Source organism: Neomonachus schauinslandi, chromosome 13 (genome assembly GCF_002201575.2).
Source record: "Neomonachus schauinslandi chromosome 13, ASM220157v2, whole genome shotgun sequence".
NCBI classification, from domain to species: Eukaryota; Metazoa; Chordata; class Mammalia; order Carnivora; family Phocidae; genus Neomonachus; species Neomonachus schauinslandi.
Window position 1 is genome coordinate 83,541,159 of NC_058415.1, and position 25,312 is coordinate 83,566,470.

The following is a 25,312-nucleotide window of genomic DNA, read 5'->3' on the forward strand; positions in this document are numbered from 1 at the left end:
GCCTTGATTTTCTTATCAGTAAAATGGGAATAAGAAAAGTAACACATTGGGTTTCTAAGGATTAAACGTGTTAATATTTGTAAAGTGCCTAGAATAGTGTATGATACTACATAGATCATTAAAAAAAACAGAGGTGGATAAAGAATGCAGAGGAGGCACATGATTTTAAATACGGCAATCAGGGAAGACCCTATTGAGAAGCTTCAACCTATCAGACACCTGAATAACAAAGTGGGTGTCTTTGGAAGAGGATTCGGGGCAGAGGGAAGAGACACAAAGATCCTAAGCAGCTGACTGCCATGTATGTTAGAGGCATAGCAAGGTCAATGTGCTTGAAGAGAACTGATAGGGAGACTGGCAAGACAAAGGCTCAGAGACGCCTCTGAAGGGAGGAGGTGTGTGAGGGCAGATAACATGAAGCCTTCACTCTGGGTGAGATAAGGAGCCTAGGGACGTGATCTGACATACAGGCACACTCTGTAGGGGAGCAAGGGCAGGAGGTAGGGAACTGCTTCAGTAGTTCAGGGGAGAGACAGTGGCAGCATCGGCCAGGTGAGGGCAGTGGAGGTGGTAAGATTCTGGATATAAATGGATGTGGGGTGTGAGGGAAAGAGGAGGCAAGTATGAAACCAAGGATTTGGGCTGGGGCAACCATAAAGGTGCTCTGGGGAAAGCTGGAGGTGGAAGAGGTCCAGGGATTCTGTCTTGGGCATGGGAAATTTGCCATCTTGATTAGAATTACCAATCAGAGATCTGGAACAGGTAGATTATATTTGAGTCTGCAGTAACAGAGAGAGGTCTGGGCTGGAGACAGGTTTGGAAACGGTCAGCACAGAGATCGTAATTAAGTCATGAAACTAAATAAGGGCATCAAGGGAGTGAGTTGTAGCTGGAAAAAAGAGGAACAATGACAGAGGCCCAGGGCCACTCCAATGATAGGAGCTCACAGAGATGTGGAAAAACTAGTAGAAGAAACAGAAAATAAGCTGTCTCCAGATCTCTTTTGCCCTGAGGCAATCGAACAACTTGACTTTAGGTTTTAAAGATCTAATCCAGAGAAGGGGACCCCTGAGAGCAGGGTCTGCCTAAGATGGGAGTCTGATAGGAACCCAGCCCTGTTAAATTGGAATCCTAAAGGGCTATACCTTTCATGTAAGGATGAACCAAAACCAAACTTTTCACCTTCCTTCCCCATGACCACTCCTCAAGGGGCCTGCAAGGAAAATTTTCTCAGTACTGAACAGAGCAGAGACAAACAAAAAAACAAGAGTGCCCGAGGGTTGTAATTATAAGCTCCCCCTCTCACATGTTTGCAGCCCAAATTCATACCATGAAGGTAATCTAAAAACATGGTCCTGACACGGTAATGTCTACAGGTGTCTAGCCAAAGCAGATACACACCATCCCTGGATGAAAGTATCTTCATTCTAGGGCTCAGTGAATTTCCCACAGTTTTAAGGATAATGAGAAGAAACTGGTCAAAGGTCATTAAGCATTCAAGAATACAAAAATACCAAAGGGTGTCTTTCAGCAGCAAAAGCAGATTTCAGGTATAAGAATTATCAGATAGATAATAAATAATAAAATGAGTATGCTTATTAAGTGTAAAGAAATAAAGAACAAACTTGAAAACAGAAAAGAGGAAACTATAAAAAAGGCAATGAGTTATTTTTAAAAGGAACCAAACAGAACTTCTAGAAATAAAACACAACCAATATAAAACTCAACAAATGGGTTTATTTTTTTTTTTAATTTATTTCATTTATTTATTTGAGAGAGAGAGAGAGAAAGCACATGAGAGGTGGGAGGGTCAGAGGGAGAAGCAGACTCCCTGCTGAGCAGGGAGCCCGATGCGAGACTTGATCCTGAGACTCCAGGATCATGACCTGAGCCAAAAGCAGTTGCTTAATCAACTGAGCCACCCAGGCGCCCCAACAAATGGGTTTAAAAGCAAGTTAATCGCAGCTAAAGAAAGAATGTGTGAACTGAAAGACAGATCAGAAGAAATTATCCAAATCTCAACCAGATACACAAAAAGATAGAAAATGGGGCGCCTGGGTGGCTCAGTCGTTAAGCGTCTGCCTTCAGCTCAGATCATGATCCCAGGGTCCTGGGATCGAGCCCCGCATCGGGCTCCCTGCTCCACGGGAAGCCTGCTTCTCCCTCTCCCATTCCCCCTGCTTGTATTCCCTCTCTCGCTGTGTCTCTCTCTGTCAAATAAATAAATAAAATCTTTAAAAAAAAAAAAAGATAGAAAATGTAGAAGAGAAGTCAAGAGATGTGGAAGACACAGGGAGAATGCTGTGCTAATAATATACATGTATGATGAGTTCCAGAAGGGGATGAAAGAGAAGCCAGGGTACCACCAATATTTGAAGAGATAATGGCAGAGAATTTTCCAGCAATAATGAAAAACTCCAACATTTCAATTCAAGACATCCAACAAATCCCAACAGGTTATATAAAGAAACAAAATGTAGACATATCACAGTATAATTGTAGAACACCAAAAAAAAAAAAAAAAAAAAGAGAGAGAGAGAGAATGTCTTTCAAAGTAGCAAAGAAGAAATGGAATGAGTACGGCTGACTGGCAGAAGAGCTTTTAACACGCTCAGGTTAGGAGGGTGAATGCCTTAATAGACTGCAGCAATCTGCAGCCATCAGTCAAATACCTTAGGATGGGGCTGTTTACATAAATATCACTGTTTTGACAAATGCATAAGTCATGTTCACTGGCAGAGATCCAGAGATCTCTTCCAAAGAGAAGAAAGCAGAACTAAAAGACGTGTTGCCCAGAATGACTGAGGGGTTTGTTTTACTCCCACTAGTACTGTATTACTACAGATCAGGCCACTTCAACTTGCCCGTTCCCTAATGACAATTTGAGAGCCAAAGAGTGGGCCATACTTGTTACACAGATCTTGGCATTTCAATCCCCCCCCCACTGAAATGAGGCTCGGACTAACATGCAAAACTCCTTTTTTGCTAAGTGTGGAGAAAGGTTAGGCTTTGGAGTGAGAAAGGCTGCTGGAATCAATTAGGCAAAATACTTAACCTCCATAGGCAAAATTTCCTCATCTGCAAAATAATAGTGTGTACCTTCATTTCAGCATTCAACACATATTACTAAGAATATTTTAAGTGTAAAGCAATGGAGACATAAAGATACATGAATATACAAACATAAACACACATACAGACTTTAGGAAAAACAAAGCATAGTGCTGATAGTCAGATCCTTACATTCCAGGCAGAAGAGTTGAGTCTGCTCTCGTGAATATGACCAGACCATGAAGAAAGACCTGAAGATACTGACATCAGAGATTACCCAGCTAAGTGGTCCAGCTAGATCGTCACACTGAGTGTCTCAGAGTGACAAGCCCTTTCCACAACCTCAAACATTCCGATCATTGTGCTAGCTTCCACTCTTAAATTTGAGCAAACATTACAATACCCTGAGCAAAGTCCCTAACATGAAATATATAGACAAAACCAAAGAGAAACAAATCAACATAGAGGAAAAAGATACCATGCAGGGAGAATTTTTAAATGACCAGTGGTATTTTCAAAGGTAAGAGAAGATGCTTCAGCCAAGATAAAAAAAAAAAAAAAAAAAGACATATAGGTGTTTGCAAATATCTTTTTTTTTTAAGATTTTATTTATTTATTTGACAGAGAGAGAGAGACAGCTAGAGGGAACACAAGCAGGGGGAGTGGGAGAGGGAGAAGCAGGCTTCCTGCTGAGCAGGGAGCCCGATGCGGGGCTTGATCCCAGGACCCTGGAATCATGACCTGAGCCGAAAGCAGGCACTTAACGACTGAGCCACCCAGGCGCCCCTGCACATATGTCTTATACACATACACATACATCTACATCTTTATGAAAGAAACATCCAGAAAACAAATGAGAAATCTCACAGGTTAGAAGACAAAGGCAATGGAATTTTCTAAAGAGCAAAAGGAGCAGGAGATGGAAAATAAAGGGCAAGAAAATCAGAGGACTAGACTAGAAGGTCCAATATAGAAATGACAGAAGGTCCCAAGATCCCAAAAGACAGAACAGAGAACATGAGGAAAGTCAAAAAATTGGATGGAGTTTCCATGTTGAAAGGACCCATGAAGTACATGCCAAGCAGCATGAAAAAGCAAACCCAGACCAGGGCACCCTGTTTAAGAAGTTGAAATACAATAGGGCTCAAAGTGACGATCCTATATGTTTCCAGAGTTTCCAGAGACTGAAAACAGTTCACATAAAAGAATCAAAAATGAGAATGCTTTTTTACTTCTTAGGAAATACTGGAAGCTGGAAAGCAACACAACAAACCCTTTCAAATTCTGAAGGGAAATAATTTCTAATCTCTACCAAAACCATCATTCAAGCATGAGAGTAAATTAAAGAACAACTGAAGAAGTTCAAGACCTCAAATATTTTACCTCCTGTTCACCATTCTTAGGAAGTTGCTCGTGGAGATGCTGCACCAAGATGAGGGCAAATGAAATCAGAGTCCAAGAGGAAGACATGGGATTTGGGAAACAGAGAAGAGATGAAGACATCCCAGGATAATAATGAAATGAGATTCTGGGATGAGGGCTCTGTAGAGGGCACCTTCAGAGGCTCTGGGAGAGGGGGGTAATTTGGCGCCAAGAGAAAATTAAGAGACAGACACATCTGAACAACCTAAAAGAAGATGTAGGTGACTGGTAAGCAGATTGGGGCTGAATCAATGTGACATTCAGACAAAAACAAGGAACAACGTTACATAATTGTTTGCTCCAAGAAAAGCAGGAAGTTGCACAGGAAAGAAAAAGTTTACTATACGGCTTAGATGTTAAACACGTTTTCTAGTCATCATAATATAAGCACTAAATATTCAGTGAATCAAAATTATGATGGAAGTCAAGGTAAAAAGTATAACTGTGAGCTGGGGATAGGAAGAGGAAAGAGCTGAATTTCTCTTCCAGATTGGGATAGTATGACATAATGCCTAAAACTAAGAATCAAGAAATATCAACATGAGCATGTTATTTAGACAAATGATGGCTAAACGCCCAAATAATCAGCTACAAAAGATGTAACTGGTGGCCTCTGGGAGAAGGCGAATGGGGGCAGGGCAGGAGAACAGGAACTGCCATTTTTGGTAACACGTGTGGGAACTCGCTGACTGAGGGGTCCCCACCCTGACACACACTGGAATTGCAATGACACCCAACACCCACCCCAGATCAAGCGATGCAGAATCATAGGAGTTGGGGCCCAAGGACAGATGGTTTTAAGAAGGACTCAAATGTTTCTGATACACAGAAAGAGTTGAGAACTACAGCTTTAAACTATATGCATGAGTTACTCTCATAAAAATAAAAAAGTAACATTTAAATGAAGAAATATACATGAAATGTTGGTACTTATATGAAGAAACATTAGCAAACATGTTCAGGAACATATACAGCAAAGTCGGTACTCAAGAAATAATACATCAGTCACAGAGTTCTTTCTCATTAGAAATGTGCAAAATGGTAATTTAAGACTTTTCACACATGCTTTGTGGGGAAAAGTAAATATTAGACACTTTCATGTGTTAACACGGAGAACTGCATACTTGATTTAGAGGTACTGGATAGTACTAATTTTTAAAAAGACCAAATTTGTCTGTGCCGTGCTCTGATTTGCCTGGTGCATATGAAGATAAGTATGTTCTGGACAATTTAATTTTTGAAAGGAGTGATATTGCATATGCCAACAAAAGCAAACAAATGAACCTTTCTACTAGTGCACTGTTATCCTGAGTGTCAGAATATTGAAATTTTGAATTAAATCATGATATGTTTTTAGGTAAATACACTTCTAAATATGTACAATGGTGTTTTTAAAAATCAGCATTCAACTCATTCTCTATCCAAACAGCACTTTGGAAATAGCAGGGATGTACAATGAATGATATTCTTGAGACTACAAAAGGTGGTATCACATATTATCCAATCAAATTGAGAGAAATTAGTAGACTGCTAAAATACTCTAAACACATGCTAGATTATATCCAGTAATACACTTGACCTGGTACATCAACATATTCTGTCACATCATTAAGCTGAAGCAAATGATTCCTTTTCATTGACAAAGACACAGGAATGCTGCTTTTGGATTCTGTGAAGACACAAAATGCCTGGACTCTTCTGGTTTTGTAGGTTTAAATAAGTTAGCCAATAAAGCTTTTCTTTCCTTCAGCAGCTTCCCACCCCCTCAAAAAGATTAAAAGCAACAACACACACATGATTTACAAAAGTATACAGCTAATTTTCCTAAAAATCAAAAGCTGTGATGTCAAACTTGACAAAATGGGTAGCAGGTTATACGCTGAAAAATTTAGAGTGGGTTGGGTGCTCTTGAAATTCAGACACTAACTCTAAAAAGTGAAACTAAACATAAAAAATAGATGGAAAACATACGCTTGGGGTCATATCTTGGCTAGCAGACATTTATTTCCGTTGTTCTCCTGAAATAAATCTACGAATATTTACTTCTCCATCTAATTATATGAACACCCACAACAGAAATAGTTTTAATTGGCAGATCTGTGTTCCTAGCATATTTTTGAACATACTGTCAACTAATGAAATATTCCAAACCTCATACAAAGATTGTTTTCATTTTCCCATAAATTACTGTGGTTTGAATTCTAATATCCATCTTTAAACTGTTTCATTACGGGGCGGTTTTTACATAGTCATTGAAAACCATTGCTTCAGTAGCAAAATATAAAACAAAGGCTTTTCACTTTAAATCCCTGTGACTTATTTCAGCATTCAGGGCCATCTTGTTTTACTTACTGTCACAAATTTAAAAAAAAATTAAGTGTATCTAAAACCATTTATGTTGATACTCAAACTGTAACTGTGTAAAATGGGATAGAAATCCCATTTAAACTCCAGCAGCTTGGTGTGTAAAAGGGAAAAAGGTTGAAAACTAGAAAATAAAATTTGCCCATATACTCCTACCTCTATAAAAGAAAGTTATTCTGGGTTATATAACAAAAATAAACCTCCCACCAGAGATCTTGGAAATCTTGAATTTTTTTTCCTGCAGGAGAATTTATTATTTTCCACTGAGTGTCCATTCATGCGTTTTCTTCTGGCCTCTATTCATAGCACCAGATCCTGACTAGCATGCACAACCTCAAAAGAAAAGAAACACTAAATACAAACTGCGTAAAATTTTTAAAAATAAAGCAAAATAAAAAGGCTGGTGTTAAGCCTGCTTACCTCGGGGTGGTGACATGTCTAACACGCACAATGGCGCTCGTAGAACTCACCTTGTATGCGACACTGTTGGATGAATCCACAATAATAAACAGGGGCTTCCTCGTGAAAGGGTAGAGGTCTCCTGGATGAAGGCTAGGAAAACAACAACAGTAATGATGATTAACTGTGCAACTGTATTAGCCAAGTCTCAGAAATCTGACTCCTCAATTTGGTCTGCTCACATCTCCTTTTCATCATAGCACTGAGCAAAAAAACAAAGATTAATTTGGCAAAAGACAAACCATGTCTATATTGACTGGGATAGACAAATTAGCAGTTTTGGCTGGAAAAATATTCAGAGAGAATTATTATTCAGGAATATTCAAGCTGAAGAGAAGCCTACAGATTTAAAGATGGACTAAACATACAATAGGAAAACCTCCCAAGTCAGCATGTAGGTGCTTGTTTAGGATCTAAAAGCTCCTTCTAAGAAAATGTTCTGAAAATGTGATGTGATAACACAACCAGATTTGTACTGCAGTGCGTCTTTTAAAATCTTTATCTAGGGGGGCGCCTGGGTGGCTCAGTCGTTAAGCGTCTGCCTTCGGCTCAGGTCATGATCCCAGCGTCCTGGGATGGAGTCCCATATCCGGCTCCCTGCTCCGCGGGAAGCCTGCTTCTCCCTCTCCCACTCCCTCTGCTTGTGTTCCCTCTCTCTGTCAAATAAATAAATAAAATCTTTAAAAAAAAATAAGATCTTTATCTATTTTAAAGATTTTTAATATGTCCGGCTACAACTTAATATTGCAGATACTAAGTAGGGGTTCCCTTTTACCATTCATTACGCTTCCTCTGTACATTTGCATCAGATCAGCTGGTGTGCTTGTTAACATATAGATTTACTGGCTCGCAAAGACCCACTGTCCCCAAAGTCAGAAGTCTAGTAACACACATTTGAGAACCACTGCTTAACAAGGTCACAATTTTGGTGTTCATCCTCTCTTTCCCATGGTTTACTGGACAATGTATGTATAAAAATATTAACATAAATGTAAATATATATAAAATGATGTGTCAATGAGCAACATCATCAAACCTCAATATGTTTCAAATAGAAGTTTTCCAAATATAAATCATTTACGACCAAGGTCAATGACAGCACCAACGTATGACCTGGCGTACTGTTTGGTATTATACACATAATTTGAAACATCTCCCTCTCTGCCCTCTTTCTTCATTCTTTAATATGAACATTTAACATTTTTCTGTAATGTGCTATTAGAAATGCAGTTTCAGACAAGTCCAGTCTCCTTTATAACCAGATGACTCTCTCTCAGCTAGAGAGATTCTAGAGCCAATAATGGCCCAAGCAGTGAATGTGTTGTATTTAGAAAAAGAGCAAACTTTCATGGATGAAATTTACTTGAAATCATACAACTAAGTTCATTTATACTATATCAAACCAAAAGAACCTTATATTAAAAAGCTCGTATTGGGGGTGCCTGGGTGGCTCAGTCGGTTTAAGCGTCTGCCTTCAGCTCAGGTCATGATCCCAGGGTCCTGGGATCGAGACCCACGTTGGGCTCTCTGCTCAGCCGGGAGTCTGCTTCTCCCTCTCCCTTTGCCCCTCCCCCGCTCGTGTTCTCTCTCGCTCACTCGGTCTCTCTCTCGCAAATTAAAAAAAAAAAGCTTGTATTGATATTAACATCTTTCATATCCAGACATACTATTTATGTATGCATGTACAGTCTCCTCCAACTTGAATGTAATTCTGCTCACTGACAAATCCGCAATGATTGAATAGGGCTTGACATATAATACTCAATGAAAATTTTAAAAACAAATGTCAGCCAAAAATTCTAATTTCCTAGGACAGTCAGAACCTGAAATATTGCTGGAATCCAAATAAGTGTTATTAATAGTAGTCTGAGGGAGTATTTCCAGTACTAGAAAAAACTCTCCATTTCACTTAGTATTTTCTAAGACAGAACTATAATTTTTATAATAGGGAGAGACACCAGAATACATACCAGTGCATTTCCTTGTGGGACTGATTTCGTTTGTGGATGGCATCTCCATTTATAATATCCCGGTTACTATTAGTAAGTACCCCTCCAAAATCATAAGGACCTATAAAAACAAAGGGAAGAATCCTAGACTTCAGTTGGAGAATAACATTGCTCTGACCCTCAAACACAAAGGTCTCGTATGAATCTCTCATTGATACAAAGGGAAGACAATTACAAAACATTTTAACTGTTTTAAAATTTAACATTCTAGTTTAATGCAGTATTTAAATGATTTCAGCATGTTGCCTGTTTTCAACATTTAAAAAAATCATTTAATTATTCATCAGTTCTTCAAACAGAATATAATGAGAAACAAAACAAGAATCTACTGCACCCCATTTTTCTGGGTAGTAAAAGGGATGAAGATCTGGGATGTTCAAAATGGTCTTTACGTTTCTTTTTTTTTTTAAAGATTTTATTTATTTATTTGAGACAGAGAGAATGAGAGACAGAGAGCATGAGAGGGAGGAGGGTCAGAGGGAGAAGCAGACTCCCTGCCGAGCAGGGAGCCCGATGCGGGACTCGATCCCGGGACTCCAGGATCATGACCTGAGCCGAAGGCAGTCGCTTAACCAACTGAGCCACCCAGGTGCCCGGTCTTTACATTTCAAGCAAAATTGTATCTAACAGTCAACCAAATTACCTAAGTAAGAAAGTTGCAGAATGAAGTCCTAATAATTTCTTAAATATAATTTTAAGTGAGCCACTAATTATAAAATTTAGGGAAAATTTTGAATGGGACTTGAAAATTCTCATTGACAAAAACTTCATTTTTAAGAAAAGAAATGCCAAATTTCATTGTGTGAAAAAAATCTGTTAGTGGCACTATTATGTCAGCCACTAGAGTTCTGGTTTTGAAGTTATTCTTTCCCACTGGTCACATTGGTTAGTTGAACTCTTATCTAAATGGAACTGCAGGGACGCCTGTGTGGCTCAGTTGGTTAAGGGTCTGCCTTCGGCTCAGGTCATGATCCCGGGGTCCTGGGATCGAGTCCCACGTTGGGCTCCTTGCTCAGCAGGGAGCCCAATGCGGGGCTAGATCCCAGGACCCCGGGATCATGACTTGAGCCTAAGGCAGACGCTTAACGACTGAGCCACCCAGGCGCCCGAATAAAATCTTTAAAAAAAAAAAAAAGGAACTGCAGCTGTGGGATGTTAGGAATCATCTCTCCCAGAGGGCCATTTAGTTAGTACCTACTGTACTTTGAAAAAGTAAAGTAAGAGATCAGTATGTTAAACAGGGGCCCAGATTCAACAGTACATGTTACAAAACATGGAAATAATTATTTATAAATAAAATTACTAACTTCATTACAAAAAAATTTAAAGCAGTTTATGATTGTGCCACTTTTAACATTGTTACATTTTATTCCTTAGGAATCACTGCATTGAAAAGACTCTGAGATTTATTTTGTTTTGTTTTCATTTTAACACTTTAAGAGGACCTATACGTCATGCAAGGAAGATGGCAGGGACATGCACTGTATAAAGGAATGCAAATTTCAACAAACAGATGAAGAGGAAATGTTAAGGATATTAAGAAAAAAAATTTTTTTGTCCAAAGACTTAATTGCCTAATTTACATCCGAGTTACTCATCTATTCTGATCAATTTCATATATTCTGGACTCATATATTCTGGATAGTTTTAATTTTGATTCTGAAATAGCATCCCAATATTCTTCAGGTTGAATCCATAAAAACCAAAAGGACAGAAAACAACATCATGACAAGGACTTGAACTTTCACAGTTACAAAAGTGCACTAATTTCTACAAAGACTTTCAGCCACAATGAAGCCGCTGACCAGATCCCCCTTTGCCCTAAAGGCCCAGAAAAACTCAATGATGTGAAGTAGAACATTAGGCTTGGTTATTCCATATATATTTAAATATATATGTGCCCTTGGCAAACTTGATAGTGAGGCATGCATTTAGTATACGAATTTGCTGGTGATTTGTGGATTTCAAAGTATATTTCAACAAATAAAATAGACTGGGGTATCCTACAAGATTGCCAGTTCAACAGAGACCAGGGTCAAATCTGGAAGCCTCTCTGGAAACCTTGGGATGGTCTGTGGGCTACGGGCCATCGTCTTGTAGAAAATAAAGAGAATTCAAGCCCTGCTCACGACAGGGAGCATTCCTTTATTGTACCTTCACTATCAGAACGACCTGTGGGGAAAACGCCAGTGGCTGACAGGTAAATCAGAAGCACACTGTTGGCAGGCAGCTCCTGAAATTAAAGAAAATCACATATACAAAGCAACAAACAGTTTTATTTAATGTTCCTGACATTTTCAAGTTGAGGGGACAACAAGAACCTAATTCAACGTATTTCCATCTTCTTTGAGAGATCAATCACTCTTGCAGATTCCAACTCTTAACTGTTTACACAACAAAGGGTCATTATGAATCTATAATCTATTACTATTGCCCAAAGTTTTGAATTCATTCTCTTCTTCAAAAACCTCATTTAGAGAATGTTCTCTGCAAACCTTGAAACGGAGAAGTAAGGATCCTGACTATAAGTCTAAAAGACAAACTCCTGCCCCTGGCTTTCTCTACATAAACGTTGGGAGGAATTCCCTACTTCGCATAGTTCTTTCAGACGACCACAGTGCTTCCCAGAGCTGCCTGAACATGTAACATGCTTGTGCAATGTTATGCCTAACGTAGTTTATCATAAAAACCTGGAGAGAGAACAATGATGATTCATCAATATTCTCGTTAATTAATGGTAAGGAACCGTCATAACATCATAAGCAATTTCCATTCCAAAATAGCTGTGATCAGATATTCTGAATGCAGGTTTCAGTTTCATATTTTATCTAAATTCTTGACTCAAACAGTCAAAGAGTGACTCTCAGATTCTCTTTAGGGCACATTTTCCTCATATAGCAAAAAGTACTGGATCATATATACCTTAAAAGATGCTGCTAAGAATGTGTATAGTTGACTGAAGGTTGGTTTGTACAGCAGATACTTGTGGGGGTTTTCTCGTCTGGTAGGTTTATCAGCTGATTCCTGTATTTATACACAGAAAACAAGACACACACACGCTGTATTTGACAGATGAATTATCAATGACTATTTTTACAATCCTCTTCATCAAATAGCTTTTTTTACTCTGTGTTACTATTACTGTGCTTATTATCTCTCCTGTGTCTCATCAAGAGAATTCCTCATTCACATGCACAGCATTTGTTGAATAACAGCATTCCATGAGGACCAGAGGCAGCAACAATGTTACCAAAATTGCAAATGTAGAGAGAAGATCACCTGCATTCCCGGTTTATTCATCTGGGAAGCTAAATTCATTGGCTCCCTTTCCAGGGCTTGTAACATCCGGAACATGTCCACAGTTAGTTCACTAAACTTAACCTGCAAGGAAAACAAACCTGACAATTAATGCAGTACCCAGACCAAGAAGTCTCTGACCATAATATTACCCCTGACATTCGTGTGTATTTAATGACACTGGGTAATTTTACTCCCCAGTGTTTTATTGTAGAACATTTCCAAAGACAGAAAATTAAAAGAACTGTACAGTAATACCCAATGCTCATCATCTAGATCCTGTACCATTAACACTTTCTATATTTGCATTATCCTGTATCTCTCCATCTATTTATATTTCTGTCAATCCATCAACTTCCTCAGGTATTTCCAAAATCATAAAGTAGTCATCTAAACAAAAAGACCTGTGTGGCTCAGACAGTTAAGCATCTGCCTTCGGCTCGGGTCATGATCCCAGGGTCCTGGGATCGAGCCCCGTGTCGGGCTCCCTGCTGAGCAGGGAGTCTGAATAAATAAATAAATAAATAAACAAACAAACAAAAAGACCTATATTAGGTCCTTCAAAACATGCTAACTTTTGGCAAAACAGCCTGCTAGAATATGGCTATGGCCCATATTTCTTTCTTTTTTTTTTTTTAAGATTTTATTTATTTATTTGACAGAGACAGCAAGAGAGGGAACACAAGCAGAGGGAGTGGGAGAGGGAGAAGCAGGCTTCCCACTGAGCAGGGAGCCCGATGCGGGGCTCGATCCCAGGACCCTGGGATCATGACCTGAGCCGAAGGCAGACGCCTAACGACTGAGCCACCCAGGTGCCCTGTCTATGGCCCATATTTCATAACCTCTTAAGTACATTTTGGCTCTAATTCGATGTTTAAGACTGCATCCTTTTCCGTTTTGAATTAATACTTCTTTAGAACTTCAGGGAGGCAATGTGTTATGTAAAAAAATTTTTTTGTTAAATCACGGTAAGTGTACTCTTTAATCCCTATCACCTATTTCACCCATTCTCCCACCCATCTCTCCTCTGGTAACCATCAGTTTGTTCTCTATAGTTCAGAGTCTGTTTTTTTTGGTTTCTCTCTTTCTCTCTCTTTTTACCCTGTGCTCATTGGCTTTGTTTCTTAAATTCTACATATAAGTGAAATCGTATGGTATTTATCCTTCTCTGACCTACTTCACTTAGCATTATACTCTCTAGCTCTGTCCATGTTGTTGCAAATGGCAAGATTTCATTCCTTTTTATGGCTGAACAATATTCCATTGTACAGACACACACACACTCAGACCCTCTTCTTTATCCATTCATCTATCAATGCACACTTGGGCTGCTTCCACAGTTTGGCTAGAAATGATGCTACAATAAACATAGGGGTGCATGTATCCCTTTGAATACACATTTTTGTATTTTTGAGGTAAATATCCAGTAGCGCAATTACTAGATCATAGGGTAGTTCTATACTTTTAACTTTTTGAGGAACCTCCACACTGTTTACCATAGGGGCTGCACCAGTTTGCATTCCCACCAACAGTGCAAGAGGGTTCCTTTTTCTCTACATCCTTGCCAATACTTGTTGTTTCTTGTGTTTTTGATTTTAGCCATTCTGACTGATGTGAAAGGATATCTCATTTTGGTTTTGATGTACATTTCCCTGATGATGAGTGATGTTGAACATCTTTTCATGTGTCTGTTGGCCATCTGGATGTCTCCCTTGGAGACATGTCTGTTAAGGTCTTCTGCCCATAAGCAAACAAGTTTTTAATTAAATCTGCAAATTAATAGCTTTAAAAGCCCAAATTGGAGAAGTACTAGAAAAAGTTAACAATAACAAAAATGAAAGGTGTGAGGGAAGGATCCAAAATTAAAACTTGTGTAAATAATGCATATAGAAAAATGTATTCCCTGGACACTTCTCTGATATCCCATAATTTCCAGTAAATTTACATTTCTGGTACGTTAAATCCTTATCATCATGGAATTAATCTGTCACAAAAAATATTTGATATTTGCTGTGATAAATATACTTAAAAATAATTCTTCCTCCCTTTTTGCCTAACTGTATAAGTAATATACGGACTTAGAAAGTTATAAAGAAGAGGGGCGCCTGGGTGGCTCAGTCGTTAAGCATCTGCCTTCGGCTCAGGTCATGGTCCCAGGGTCCTGGGATCGAGCCCCGCATCGGGCTCCCCGCTCAGCGGGAAGCCTGCTTCTCCCTCTCCCACTCCCCCTGCTTGTGTTCCCTCTCTCGCTGTATCTCTCTCTGTCAAATAAATAAAATCTTTAAAAAAAAAAAAAAAAAAGAAAGAAAGTTATAAAGAAGAAAATAGGGGTGCCTAGGAGGCTCAGTTGGTTAAACGTCCGACTCTAGGTTTCAGCTTGGGTTGTGATTTCGGGGTTGTGGGATCGAGCCCTGTGTGGGGCTCTGCACTCAGTGGGGAGTCTCCTGGAGATTCTCTCTCTCCTCTTCCCCTCTTCCTGCTTGCTCACACATACTCTCTCTCAAAATAAATAAATAAATCTTTTAAAAAATTTAAATAAAGTACAGCTTTAAAAAAGAAGAAGAAAAGAAATCACCTATCATCCTGCTACCCAGAGATAAACCTTTCATGATATTGGTAAATTTGTTCTTAGTCTTTTTGCCTGTACATATATGTATACAGACATTTTAACATATATGAAATAATTCAGTTTATATAGCTCTAAACCAAGTTTATTTTCACTTACCATATCATGAGTATATCTTCCTCTGCGATTAAAAATTCTTTTTATACCTGTAAATGTCTGTAAAACAGTCCATATGGACATGGTATAATTGAATTAACCATTTCCTCACAAATGGATTTAGGATATTTACAAGGAAATAGTCATTGTGTAATAATAATCTGTAATTCCAAAACAATAATAAAGAATTATTTTTCAAAGTCCATTTTAAGTATAATTCCTTCACAATTCTTTACCTGGTTATTACAATTACCAATAATGAGTGCATCAGCCAGAGACAACTGTCCCACAATCATGCCCTGTTCCAGCAATGGGGCTCCTGTTTCAGCAAGGCGATTAGACGTAATAACAATGGTGTTATCGTCATTCAATACCATCACGGGGTCCGCCTGGAGAAAAAAGCAGTCAGTAGTTGATGGCCAAGACAAAATGTCAATGTAATAAATTATTCCCACTTCTTGACATATACACACAATAAAAATGTTTATCACACATGCATTTACTTATCCATAATTATGACAATCTTTCTTGTCAAAAGCTGACCTCAATGAAAGCTGCTACTTCTTGAAGCACCAGGTTCCATTCCACTTGATCTTCTGTATTAAAGCGGTGAGTATAATCTTCAATTTCATCTGACAATTCCTAATTTTAAAATATCACAAAGAAAAATGATTATAGGAAAAAAACACATAAAAATAGATTGCTGTATTGTACCATATTCTTGACAGAAACTGGTATACTTAAGAAGCTTATCATCAATATATAGTCCCAATTATAGCCAAAAACAAAGAAGAAAACTACTTTATTTTGCTTTAAAATAAAAGACTCCAGAATAATACACACCAATAAGATCTTTTTTTTTTTTTTTTAGATTTTTATTTTATTTATTTGACAGAGAAACAGTGAGAGAGGGAACACAAGCAGGGGGAGTGGGAGAAGGAGACGCAGGCCTCCCGCCGAGCAGGGAGCCCAACGCGGGGCTCGATCCCAGGACCCCAGGACCATGACCTGAGCCGAAGGCAGACGCCCAATGACTGAGCCACCCAGGCACCCCACACCAATAAGATCTTCATAGAGATCCAGAGTCACTCATACCTAATCAATGCTGCATCAGCACTTAATTTATTAATAGAAGACTCTTAAAGGTAAAACTCCAAATTTTTAACACTTATAAAAAGCTGAAGACTGTCTAGATGATTTTCTTTGGATTTATATCATAGTGTGTTTTGGGAAGAGTCTTATTAGTAACTAGAGATGGAAGAAGACAGAGGAGGACTTGTCAAAACTAGCATGTTCTGGGGCGCCTGGGTGGCTCAGCTGGTTAAGCATCTGCCTTCGGCTCAGGTCATAACCTTCCGGTTCTGGGAGCAGGGAGTCTGCTTCTCCCTCTGCCTCTGCCCCTTCCCCTGCCTGCACTCTCTCTCTCTCAAACAAATACATAAATAAATCTAAAAAAAAAAAACCCACATACACAAAACCCACAAAAAACTAGCATGTTCTCCTTGAGTATCAAAAATTAGGAAGCACGCCACTGAAACAACTGACTGACTACAGAGTGCAACCAGAATGGGGTGTGCAATAACTACAGATATTGAGTGAATCCTGAGTGCGGCTAACTCCTCTAATTACTGAAGCTAATGAAGGACAGTGAAGCAGACACAGTAAATGGATGGAAAGACCAAAACCCATTCACAATACCTTTGTAAAACATTACATGCTTATTCTTGACCTAACCTTTCAATTATTTTCTCTTAAACAAAATATTTTAACTTTGGTTTGCATTTCCCAACCATCCACTGATGGGTGGTGAAATGTAAAACATGCCTAAGGGACAAAAGCAAGGAATTAAGAGAATTGTCTCTGGCTAGTGTATATCTGAAATATGGAGAGAGCAGGAAAATCCTTTTAGCATTACCCTTGTCCAAAGTTACTATACTTTGAATATACTATAAAGTTACTATACTTTGAATGCTATAATGATTTACATATATTAAAATTATTTTTATCCTGAATCTATTTTTGAAAAACAAAATTATCCATACACAATTATGGGCCAGGATTTTAATAATTTTACTTTTTAAATTAAATTTAATTTTTTAAAGACTTTATTTATTTATTTGACAGAGAGAGACACAGCGAGAGAGGGAACACAAGCAGGGGGAGTGGGAGAGGGAGAAGCAGGCCTCCCGTGGAGCAGGGAGCCTAACGTAGGGCTCGATCCCAGGACCCCGGGATCATGACCTGAGCCAAAGGCAGATGCTTAACAACTGAGCCACCCAGGCACTCCGGATTTTAATAATTTTAAAAGCACACTTACCTTCACCAAATCCTTCACAACATCCATTTTGTTGAGCAGAAGACAAACTACAATAAATCTTGCATAGTATCGTAGCTTCTTAACGACCAACTCAGGTCTACGGCAGATAAATAGGAAGTTACTCATTAGACTAAAAAAAGAAAACATGCTCTTTGATTTTTCCAACTCTCTGGCAGCTTTTAAACTCTTTTAGATCCTATTTTGCACAGTTACAAGTATTTCTGCACATGACCTGTAGTCACATTTAAGCACATTTCTTACAGATTCTTCATGTTCATTCATATATTCATTCATTGAACAAATACCCATTGAGAACTTAGCTGTATCAGGCACCCTGCTAAGTGTGAGAAGAATGATTAAAACAAACAACTATAGTCACAGCCCCTTCTTCACAGATCTCATTGACAGGAAACTAAAATGTAGTGAAGACAGATAAACGCTTAAAACACAGCGGAATAAGTATAAGAACAGGAGAACTAAGGGATGTTCTTTGAGCCCACAGAGAAGGCTTCCTAGTGAGGGTGATGTTTAAGGTAAGACGATAAAGAGTAGAAGACAACAGGCAGGAAAATACAGGAAGAACATAAGAAAACTATGTTGTCATTCTTAATTTTTAATGGCACTGCACCACGGCTAGACATCCTACACTTGAGAATAACTGAAACCTGTTTTGTGTCAGGTATAAATCAATTTCACACAAGTTTCATTTAAGCTTGAAAATTATGTGCATCGCTTATTGTTGTAGGCAGTCTTAAGCACATTAGGACAAGTTTTTAATTATTTTACTCAAATCTCATTTTTTGGTCTTCTTGATATATAAATGATTAAATATGGTATATTAAAAATCTTCTTGTACACATTAGATCATTTATCAATTTCTCCCATAAAATATGTCACTTTCTGATTTATTATAATATTACATTATTGGGGATCTACAAGTTTAGAATTTTTCTATTTTTTTTTTTTAGTTCTTTCTTGTATCATTATGAAGTAAACCTCTATCCTTAATAATACTCTCTGCCTTAAATATAGTGGCATTTCTTCCCCTTGATATCTATTTTATCTTTTTCTATGTACCTATATCTTTGGAGGATCTTTTATAAAGACTATATTATTGGATTTTCCTTTAAAAGGGATACTGATAATCCCTAACTTTTATTAGGAAGTTTCGATCACTTTCACTTACTATGATTACCAATGTACTTGGACTTATTTCTACTTTAGTTTTTTGTGCTAATTATACTTTATTTTAGTGTGTATTCCTTTCCTACCTTTTATTGTAAAGATCATACATCATAATTTTATTCTTTACTTTCCTCCCCTTCTACCTGTTTTGAAATTGTACATTTTCTTTATGTTCTTTAAAAATATTTTTCTTAATATTTTAATAAGCAAACTTTACTTACTCTAAGCTTCTTCTGAACAATAAATGGATGTTATTGGTATGGTTTAATTCTTTACTTTCTTCTTTCACGTTATTGTTGTCCAGAATTTGGCCCCATTTTATCTCGATACCCTCAATTAGCCATTATTACAATGATTACTGTCTTATGAAGTCCGTGACTTTTTAGGGAACAAAGGGATAACTTTTTTCTTACCAATACCTTGTATACCAACCCCTTCTTTTCAATTTCAATTTTCCTCTTTTTTTTTAAAGATTTTATTTATTTGACAGAGAGAGACACAGCGAGAGAGGGAACACAGGCAGGGGGAGTGGGAGAGGGAGAAGCAGGCTTCCCGCCGAGCAGGGAGCCCGATGCGGGGCTCGATCCCAGGACTCTGGGATCATGACCCGAGCCGAAGGCAGACGCTTAACGACTGAGCCACCCAGGCGCCCCCAATTTTCCTCTTTCTGAAGAAATCCATAGTAGTTCTTTTCTATCACCAAAACGAACCACCCTCCTACAAGGTTGTCCTAGCACTGGTCACACGGTTAATGACCTGAGGATTTCTCCCTTACTTTCTTGACAGCTAAACTGTCCATTTAAAAGGACGGTTGGGGCGCCTGGGTGGCTCAGTCGTTAAGCGTCTGCTTTCAGTTCAGGTCATGATCCCAGGGTCCTGGGATCAAGCCCCACGTTGGGCTCCCTGCTCAGTGGGGAGCCTGCTTCTCCCTCTCCTCCCTGCTCATGCTCTCACTATCTCTGTCTCTCTCCCTCTCAAATAAACAAATAAAATCTTAAAAAGACAGTTGATCGTTTATTGAGCATCTCTAGGTATTTTGGAGACAGTATTTTTTTTTTTTTAAAGATTTTATTTATTTGAGACAGAGAGAATGAGATACAGAGAGCATGAGAGGGTGGAGGGTCAGAGGGAGAAGCAGACTCCCTGCCGAGCAGGGAGCCCTATGCGGGACTCGATCCCGGGACTCCAGGATCATGACCTGAGCCGAAGGCAGTCGCTTAACCAACTGAGCCACCCAGGCGCCCGTTGGAGACAGTATTTTTGATTATCTAGCCTGCCACATTATCAGAAGTGGAATTCAAAACAGGAGGAAAATTTGTAGGAGGAGGATGTCAATTCATAGTTGAAATGTTAGTATGACAATTCCTTTAATTTTTTGATAAAAATAAAATAGGTTCTGTGAATCTGTATCATATTATACAACTATGTAACACAGAATCCACAAACACATATTGAACCAGGGATTAGCAAATTTTTGCAAATGGCCAGAAAGTAAATGTTTTAGCTTTGTAAGCACATATGGTGCTTATAGTGTATCTATCTTTTCTTTTTTCATGACACTTTAAAAATATAAATAGGATCCTAAGCTACCAGACAGCTCAAAAACAGCCAGGCCAATCCCTGTATTAAATAAACATACAGAAGTAGGTGGATGCAGGGCGCCTGGGTGGCTCAGTTGGTTAAGCGACTGCCTTCGGCTCAGGTCATGATCCTGGAGTCCCTGGATCGAGTCCCGCATCGGGACTCTCATGTGCTCTCTCTCTCTCTCTCACGTGCTCTCTCTCTCTCTCATTCTCTCTGTCTCAAATAAATAAATAAAATCTTTAAAAAAAAAAAGTTAGAAGTAGGTGGATGCATTCTATTGTGGAAATCACTGTGTTAAAGTTTTAGCAGCAAAGGGCAGAGAAATAAGGCAGTACTATCCACTCGTACACACAAGAGGCTACCCCACTCAGGCCTGAAAACCCAACAGCCCACAGCCCCACTGTCTGACAACATACCAAACTGCAGAAGAAAAATATCATCCCATGAATCACACTAGAAAGGTCCACTTCAAGTCCTCCCTATAAATATCACTACTAGGAAATGCCAAGGTCCTCAAAGTTCGATTCACGTTTCCCATGATCAAAAACTTCCATACTGTCACCACTAAGGTTGACATCATGATTCTCCTGACTAAGTTCTTCTGGTACTCCAGAACTGTAGCTTTGTCCAGCCCGCCAGGCCCACCACTTCTAAGATACTGACTTTATACATTTGCCTGAGAAACTGTTTTCTCAGGTGGCTGACTGCCACGTGGCCCCAACCTCTGGGTACTCAGAAACTTCATCCTCTCCACATCTAACTCTGACCAGGTTTGGCCTCAGCCGTTTGCAACAGGCAGGGTTTGTGGCTCCAGTAATGTCTCCCCTACTAAACAGGATGGGCCCATGGAATGAGACATGTTCAGAGTTGTATATGTGTCACTTCTGGTGATCGCTGGAATGTACCATTCCTTCTGGCTTTAACACAGTCCTTAGGTACTGAGATAGTGCAGGGAGAATTTGCCCCTTTGAGGAGAGATTTTTGCTTTTAAAGCAACTGTGAAATTGCATAATACTCTCTTACTTAGTTTTAATCAACCAGCTGTTCATTTTATTTTATTTTTTATTTAAATTCAATTTAGTTAACATATACTGTATTATTAATTTCAGGGGTAGAATTTAGTGATTCATCAGTTTGCATGTAACACCCAGTGCTCCTTACATCAAGTGTCCTCCTTACTGCCCATCACCCCATCCCCCCACCCACCTCCCCTCCAGCAACCCTCAGTTTATTTCCTAGAGTTAAGAGTCTCTTACTGTTTGCCTCCCTCTCTGTTTTCATCTTATTTTATTAATACAATGGAATAATACTCAGCCATCAAAAAGAATGAAATCTTGCCATTTGCAACTACATGGATGGAACTAGAGGGCATTATGCTAAACCAGCTGTTCATTTCTGTAGCTGTTAGCAATTCCTACCTTGACTGTCCTCCTGCCCTGTATGAACTAAGAAACATCCTACCAACAACCATCCTTCCTAAGGTACAGGGAACAAGGTCAAGATTTTGCACACTGGATTGTCCTTTCATTCTAATTTAGTGGCCTGAAGCAAGAGATTTTGTCATCCTGGTTACAAATAATCCTACCTCTATTCATCTGCCTTGCTCTAGGAGGCAGCACAGGAAAATCATTCACATGGGGTATTTGCTATTAGGATAGAAAAGGATTTTAATAAAGGAAACTGTTGGGTTTTAAGCCAAAGGGCCCAAGGCCAATTTCCCTTTGAGCCAAATTAGAACATGCAGAAGAATGAATTATACAAGGTGTTTCATTATTGCTTAAAATGGTTCTTTCCTTATATGTATTTTCATACTGAAAAGATACTAATTACATAGCCCTTTCGCATATTTTTAGAAATAAAATTTATCTCACCAAGAATTCACACAAATTGTACAATATGAATACAAAAACGGGGGTGGGGGGTTCCGAGGAAATATATCTGTAGTGAGAACAGGTGAGGCAAACTGTAAGAAAATCTGAAGGAGAGGTAACTGATGGAACTTCTAAGAATGAAGCACGGCGTTGACTTCGAGGGGGCGGGGGGAGTGGAGAATCCAGCATCTGCAGGCCTTGCTCATATCAGGCAAGCTCCTTTGGACAAGCCTGAACAAGATTTGCTAGGGAATGAAGGGGATTTACGAGAGCGGGGCTTTCCAAAAAATGTTGCTGTTTAGCCAGAAAGCTCATGATAGCCAACCACAAAGTGTCCTCTAGAAAAATATGTCAAAATTATGTTCTTGTCTACTGCTAAGAGAATATAATCTTTTCACTATATAACAACTGTGAGTTCTGTTGCTGGCAGTAGAGGGAACATTCGGATCTTCTATGCCTGAGCTTTCTCTTCCAACAGTTCCTGGAACACTAGTAACAGAGATTCTCCAGCAGAACCCTGATTTCTTCAGCAATTCCGTCTTCACCTGGAATTAATAACATCAGTCTGCCTGTACCCAAAATACGTCTGTAACTCCCATAAGAAGTTCTCTGAAAGGCAAAGAGAACACCTGTACACCTTCTTTTCTTTTTCCTTCTCCCACCCAAGCATCTACACCACACTGCCAAATGTATAATAAGCACTCAATAGATTGCCACTGGGAAAGAATGAATTCTACGTGATTCTTTTTCTTACAGTGGAGCTACACAACAGTAAGGTACCCAGTTTATACAAGACAATGTAAACAGCTTTAGGGCCTTTTCTTTAGTCCCACCAACAGCTGTCAACAGGCTTTTGAATGTATATGAATTCAAATTATACAGGCTGAAAAGAACTATCAGCTAAGCCTCACTTGGGAATTGTTTCTTTTCTCTGGAACTTCCTGGAACCCTCATCTCTCAAGAAGAAATGATCAACCCCCCCTTTGTGCTCTGACTCCCCCAGGTACTGTGACATCTCTTCTATCTATAACATTTATTGCTTTTAGGTAACATACATCTGTATGCTTAAGAAGGCCTAGTACATTGTAAGGTGCTCAGTAAATACCATTTAAATTAATAAAAGTTAGAAACAAATATGTGCTTCTTTGCATAATTTCCACACAGACTAAAAATTCTGAGTGTCTTCTCTCCTTTCTAAAAACATAGTAGGTGCATACCTGTCCTCTTTATTGACTTGAGAATAATATGACCTCTGTCTGATTGCAGAATAGAAGGAGAAAGCCTCATTCAGATAGCTGGTCTCAGACGTGCGTAGGCTATGAGGAAAAAAAAAAAAATCCTTAAATTTGACAGCGTCTCAAAATCTTCATGATGAATACTTGTTTCATTCTTCCTCTACTCCTCTACACGAGGGGATGGGAAGGACTACCCTAAATTTGAATCAGCAAAGCAATAATTATAACACCCTTACAATGGGTAAAAATAATGACAAGGTAAAAAACAAAAACAAAAACCTCCCCAAGCTCCCAAGCCTTTTGTGATGGCAATCCAAAGTACATATCATTGTTATTCTTTGAAGGGATTCTCCAAAGAGCATTCCACCCAGTTAAATCTTTCCACCAGACCTTTCATGGCCTTCCCCAAATCCATACATAGTCACTTGTCCTTTGGCTCATTTCTTCAGTTTTTTTTTCCTCATAGGACTCAGAAATGGACTAATCCATATTGATCTTCAGAGGATGCTGATGAATCAGGTTCTCTGTTTAACATTTCTAGTTTTACAAGGGACTTCTTAAGAAAATATTTTACCTGAAAGAGTGATTTTAATGGGGGAATGTTGATGGAGTGCCAAAAGACAGGAAGAAGAAGAAATTCCATATGGCCCAAGCTTTTTATGCTATACTTGATACTCTGTGAGATTTAGATTCCTAAAAGGAATTCTCTTCTTTCTTTGACTCATCACTAAGGATCTCATCTCAACACTAAGATTTATCTGCTTCATGTAACCTTTTAGATATATCCTACAAATGAGTTTTAAAATATTCCCCTGAAAACCACTCATTCAAACATACAAGTTATGACATGTATCAAGATTTAAGTGAAGTCATTAAGAACTATAAATTCATTTAGTATTTATGATTTATCTAAAACCAAGGTCATAATCATTTAAGTTATACATGAGTCTTTACCCAAATGAACTGTTTGGAAGGTAAGCCTTTGAAGCAAATAATGTTCTTGGATTATGGAAGATCGTTTCATAATACTGTTTTGATCACTATGATCTGGGGTTCATTTGTAACTCCTTAGTTTTCCCTCCTACCAAGAAGGATATTATGCATACTTCTGCATGCTGTGTTTAAATCAGGACAACGCTTTATTTTTTCCATATGCAATTCACTTACTAATAATGGTAGTATAGCTGCCCAATCTTAGAAGCAATTTCCCCTATTTGCCACCGCTTCAAGCCATACCGATTATCCAAGACTTGTCTGTTTTACATAGGAGATAAGAAAATAGACATAAGAGACTATAAATTCCAAAAATAACCAAATCTGTAAATTTAATAGGATAAAATACCACCCAATTCAGCATGAAATTCTGAATTCATGTATTCTAATTCATGAATTTTTCATGAGATTTCAACATCATCATTCAATTAAATTCAAGAAGCATGTATTAAATGTCTATTTAAAGTAAGCTGAAACATGAAAAGAAACTTCTTTGAGCTATGCTCATGAAAATTAAAAGCAACACCCCCCTCCAAACAGTTTTGACCAAATAAACAAAACCTATTTTAGAATGAAACCACACACCAGCCTACCTATGTTAGAGTTAATCTGAACCATTTCAGATATAATACTATCTTTAAAGATCAAATGAGAGCATTACATTTTAAAAACTTAAGTAAATAGGAAAAAAAAATTATTTTCCTTTGCGTCATGAAGATGAAATATATTAAAATTACCAAGAGATAAAAAGCACTGAGGTAGTAAAGGTCAAAACTGAGACTAATATAAACTGGATCTTCATT

General features: G+C 38.5%; 1 protein-coding gene across 1 annotated transcript in view; it reads right to left on the reverse strand.

Moving 5' to 3' along the window:
• The window catches only part of SCAI (suppressor of cancer cell invasion), a 133,100-nt gene that overhangs the window by 22,300 nt on the left and 85,488 nt on the right, over positions 1-25,312 (reverse strand). The window contains exons 5-14 of the mRNA XM_021691496.1: positions 24,684-24,770; positions 23,499-23,597; positions 17,642-17,738; positions 15,868-15,966; positions 15,561-15,713; positions 12,585-12,686; positions 12,228-12,329; positions 11,460-11,538; positions 9,267-9,366; positions 7,308-7,389 (exon numbers count right to left, since the gene is read on the reverse strand). Of these exons, the coding sequence (XP_021547171.1) occupies positions 7,308-7,389; positions 9,267-9,366; positions 11,460-11,538; positions 12,228-12,329; positions 12,585-12,686; positions 15,561-15,713; positions 15,868-15,966; positions 17,642-17,738; positions 23,499-23,597; positions 24,684-24,770 (1,000 nt within the window). The remainder of the gene's footprint in view (positions 1-7,307; positions 7,390-9,266; positions 9,367-11,459; positions 11,539-12,227; positions 12,330-12,584; positions 12,687-15,560; positions 15,714-15,867; positions 15,967-17,641; positions 17,739-23,498; positions 23,598-24,683; positions 24,771-25,312) is intronic.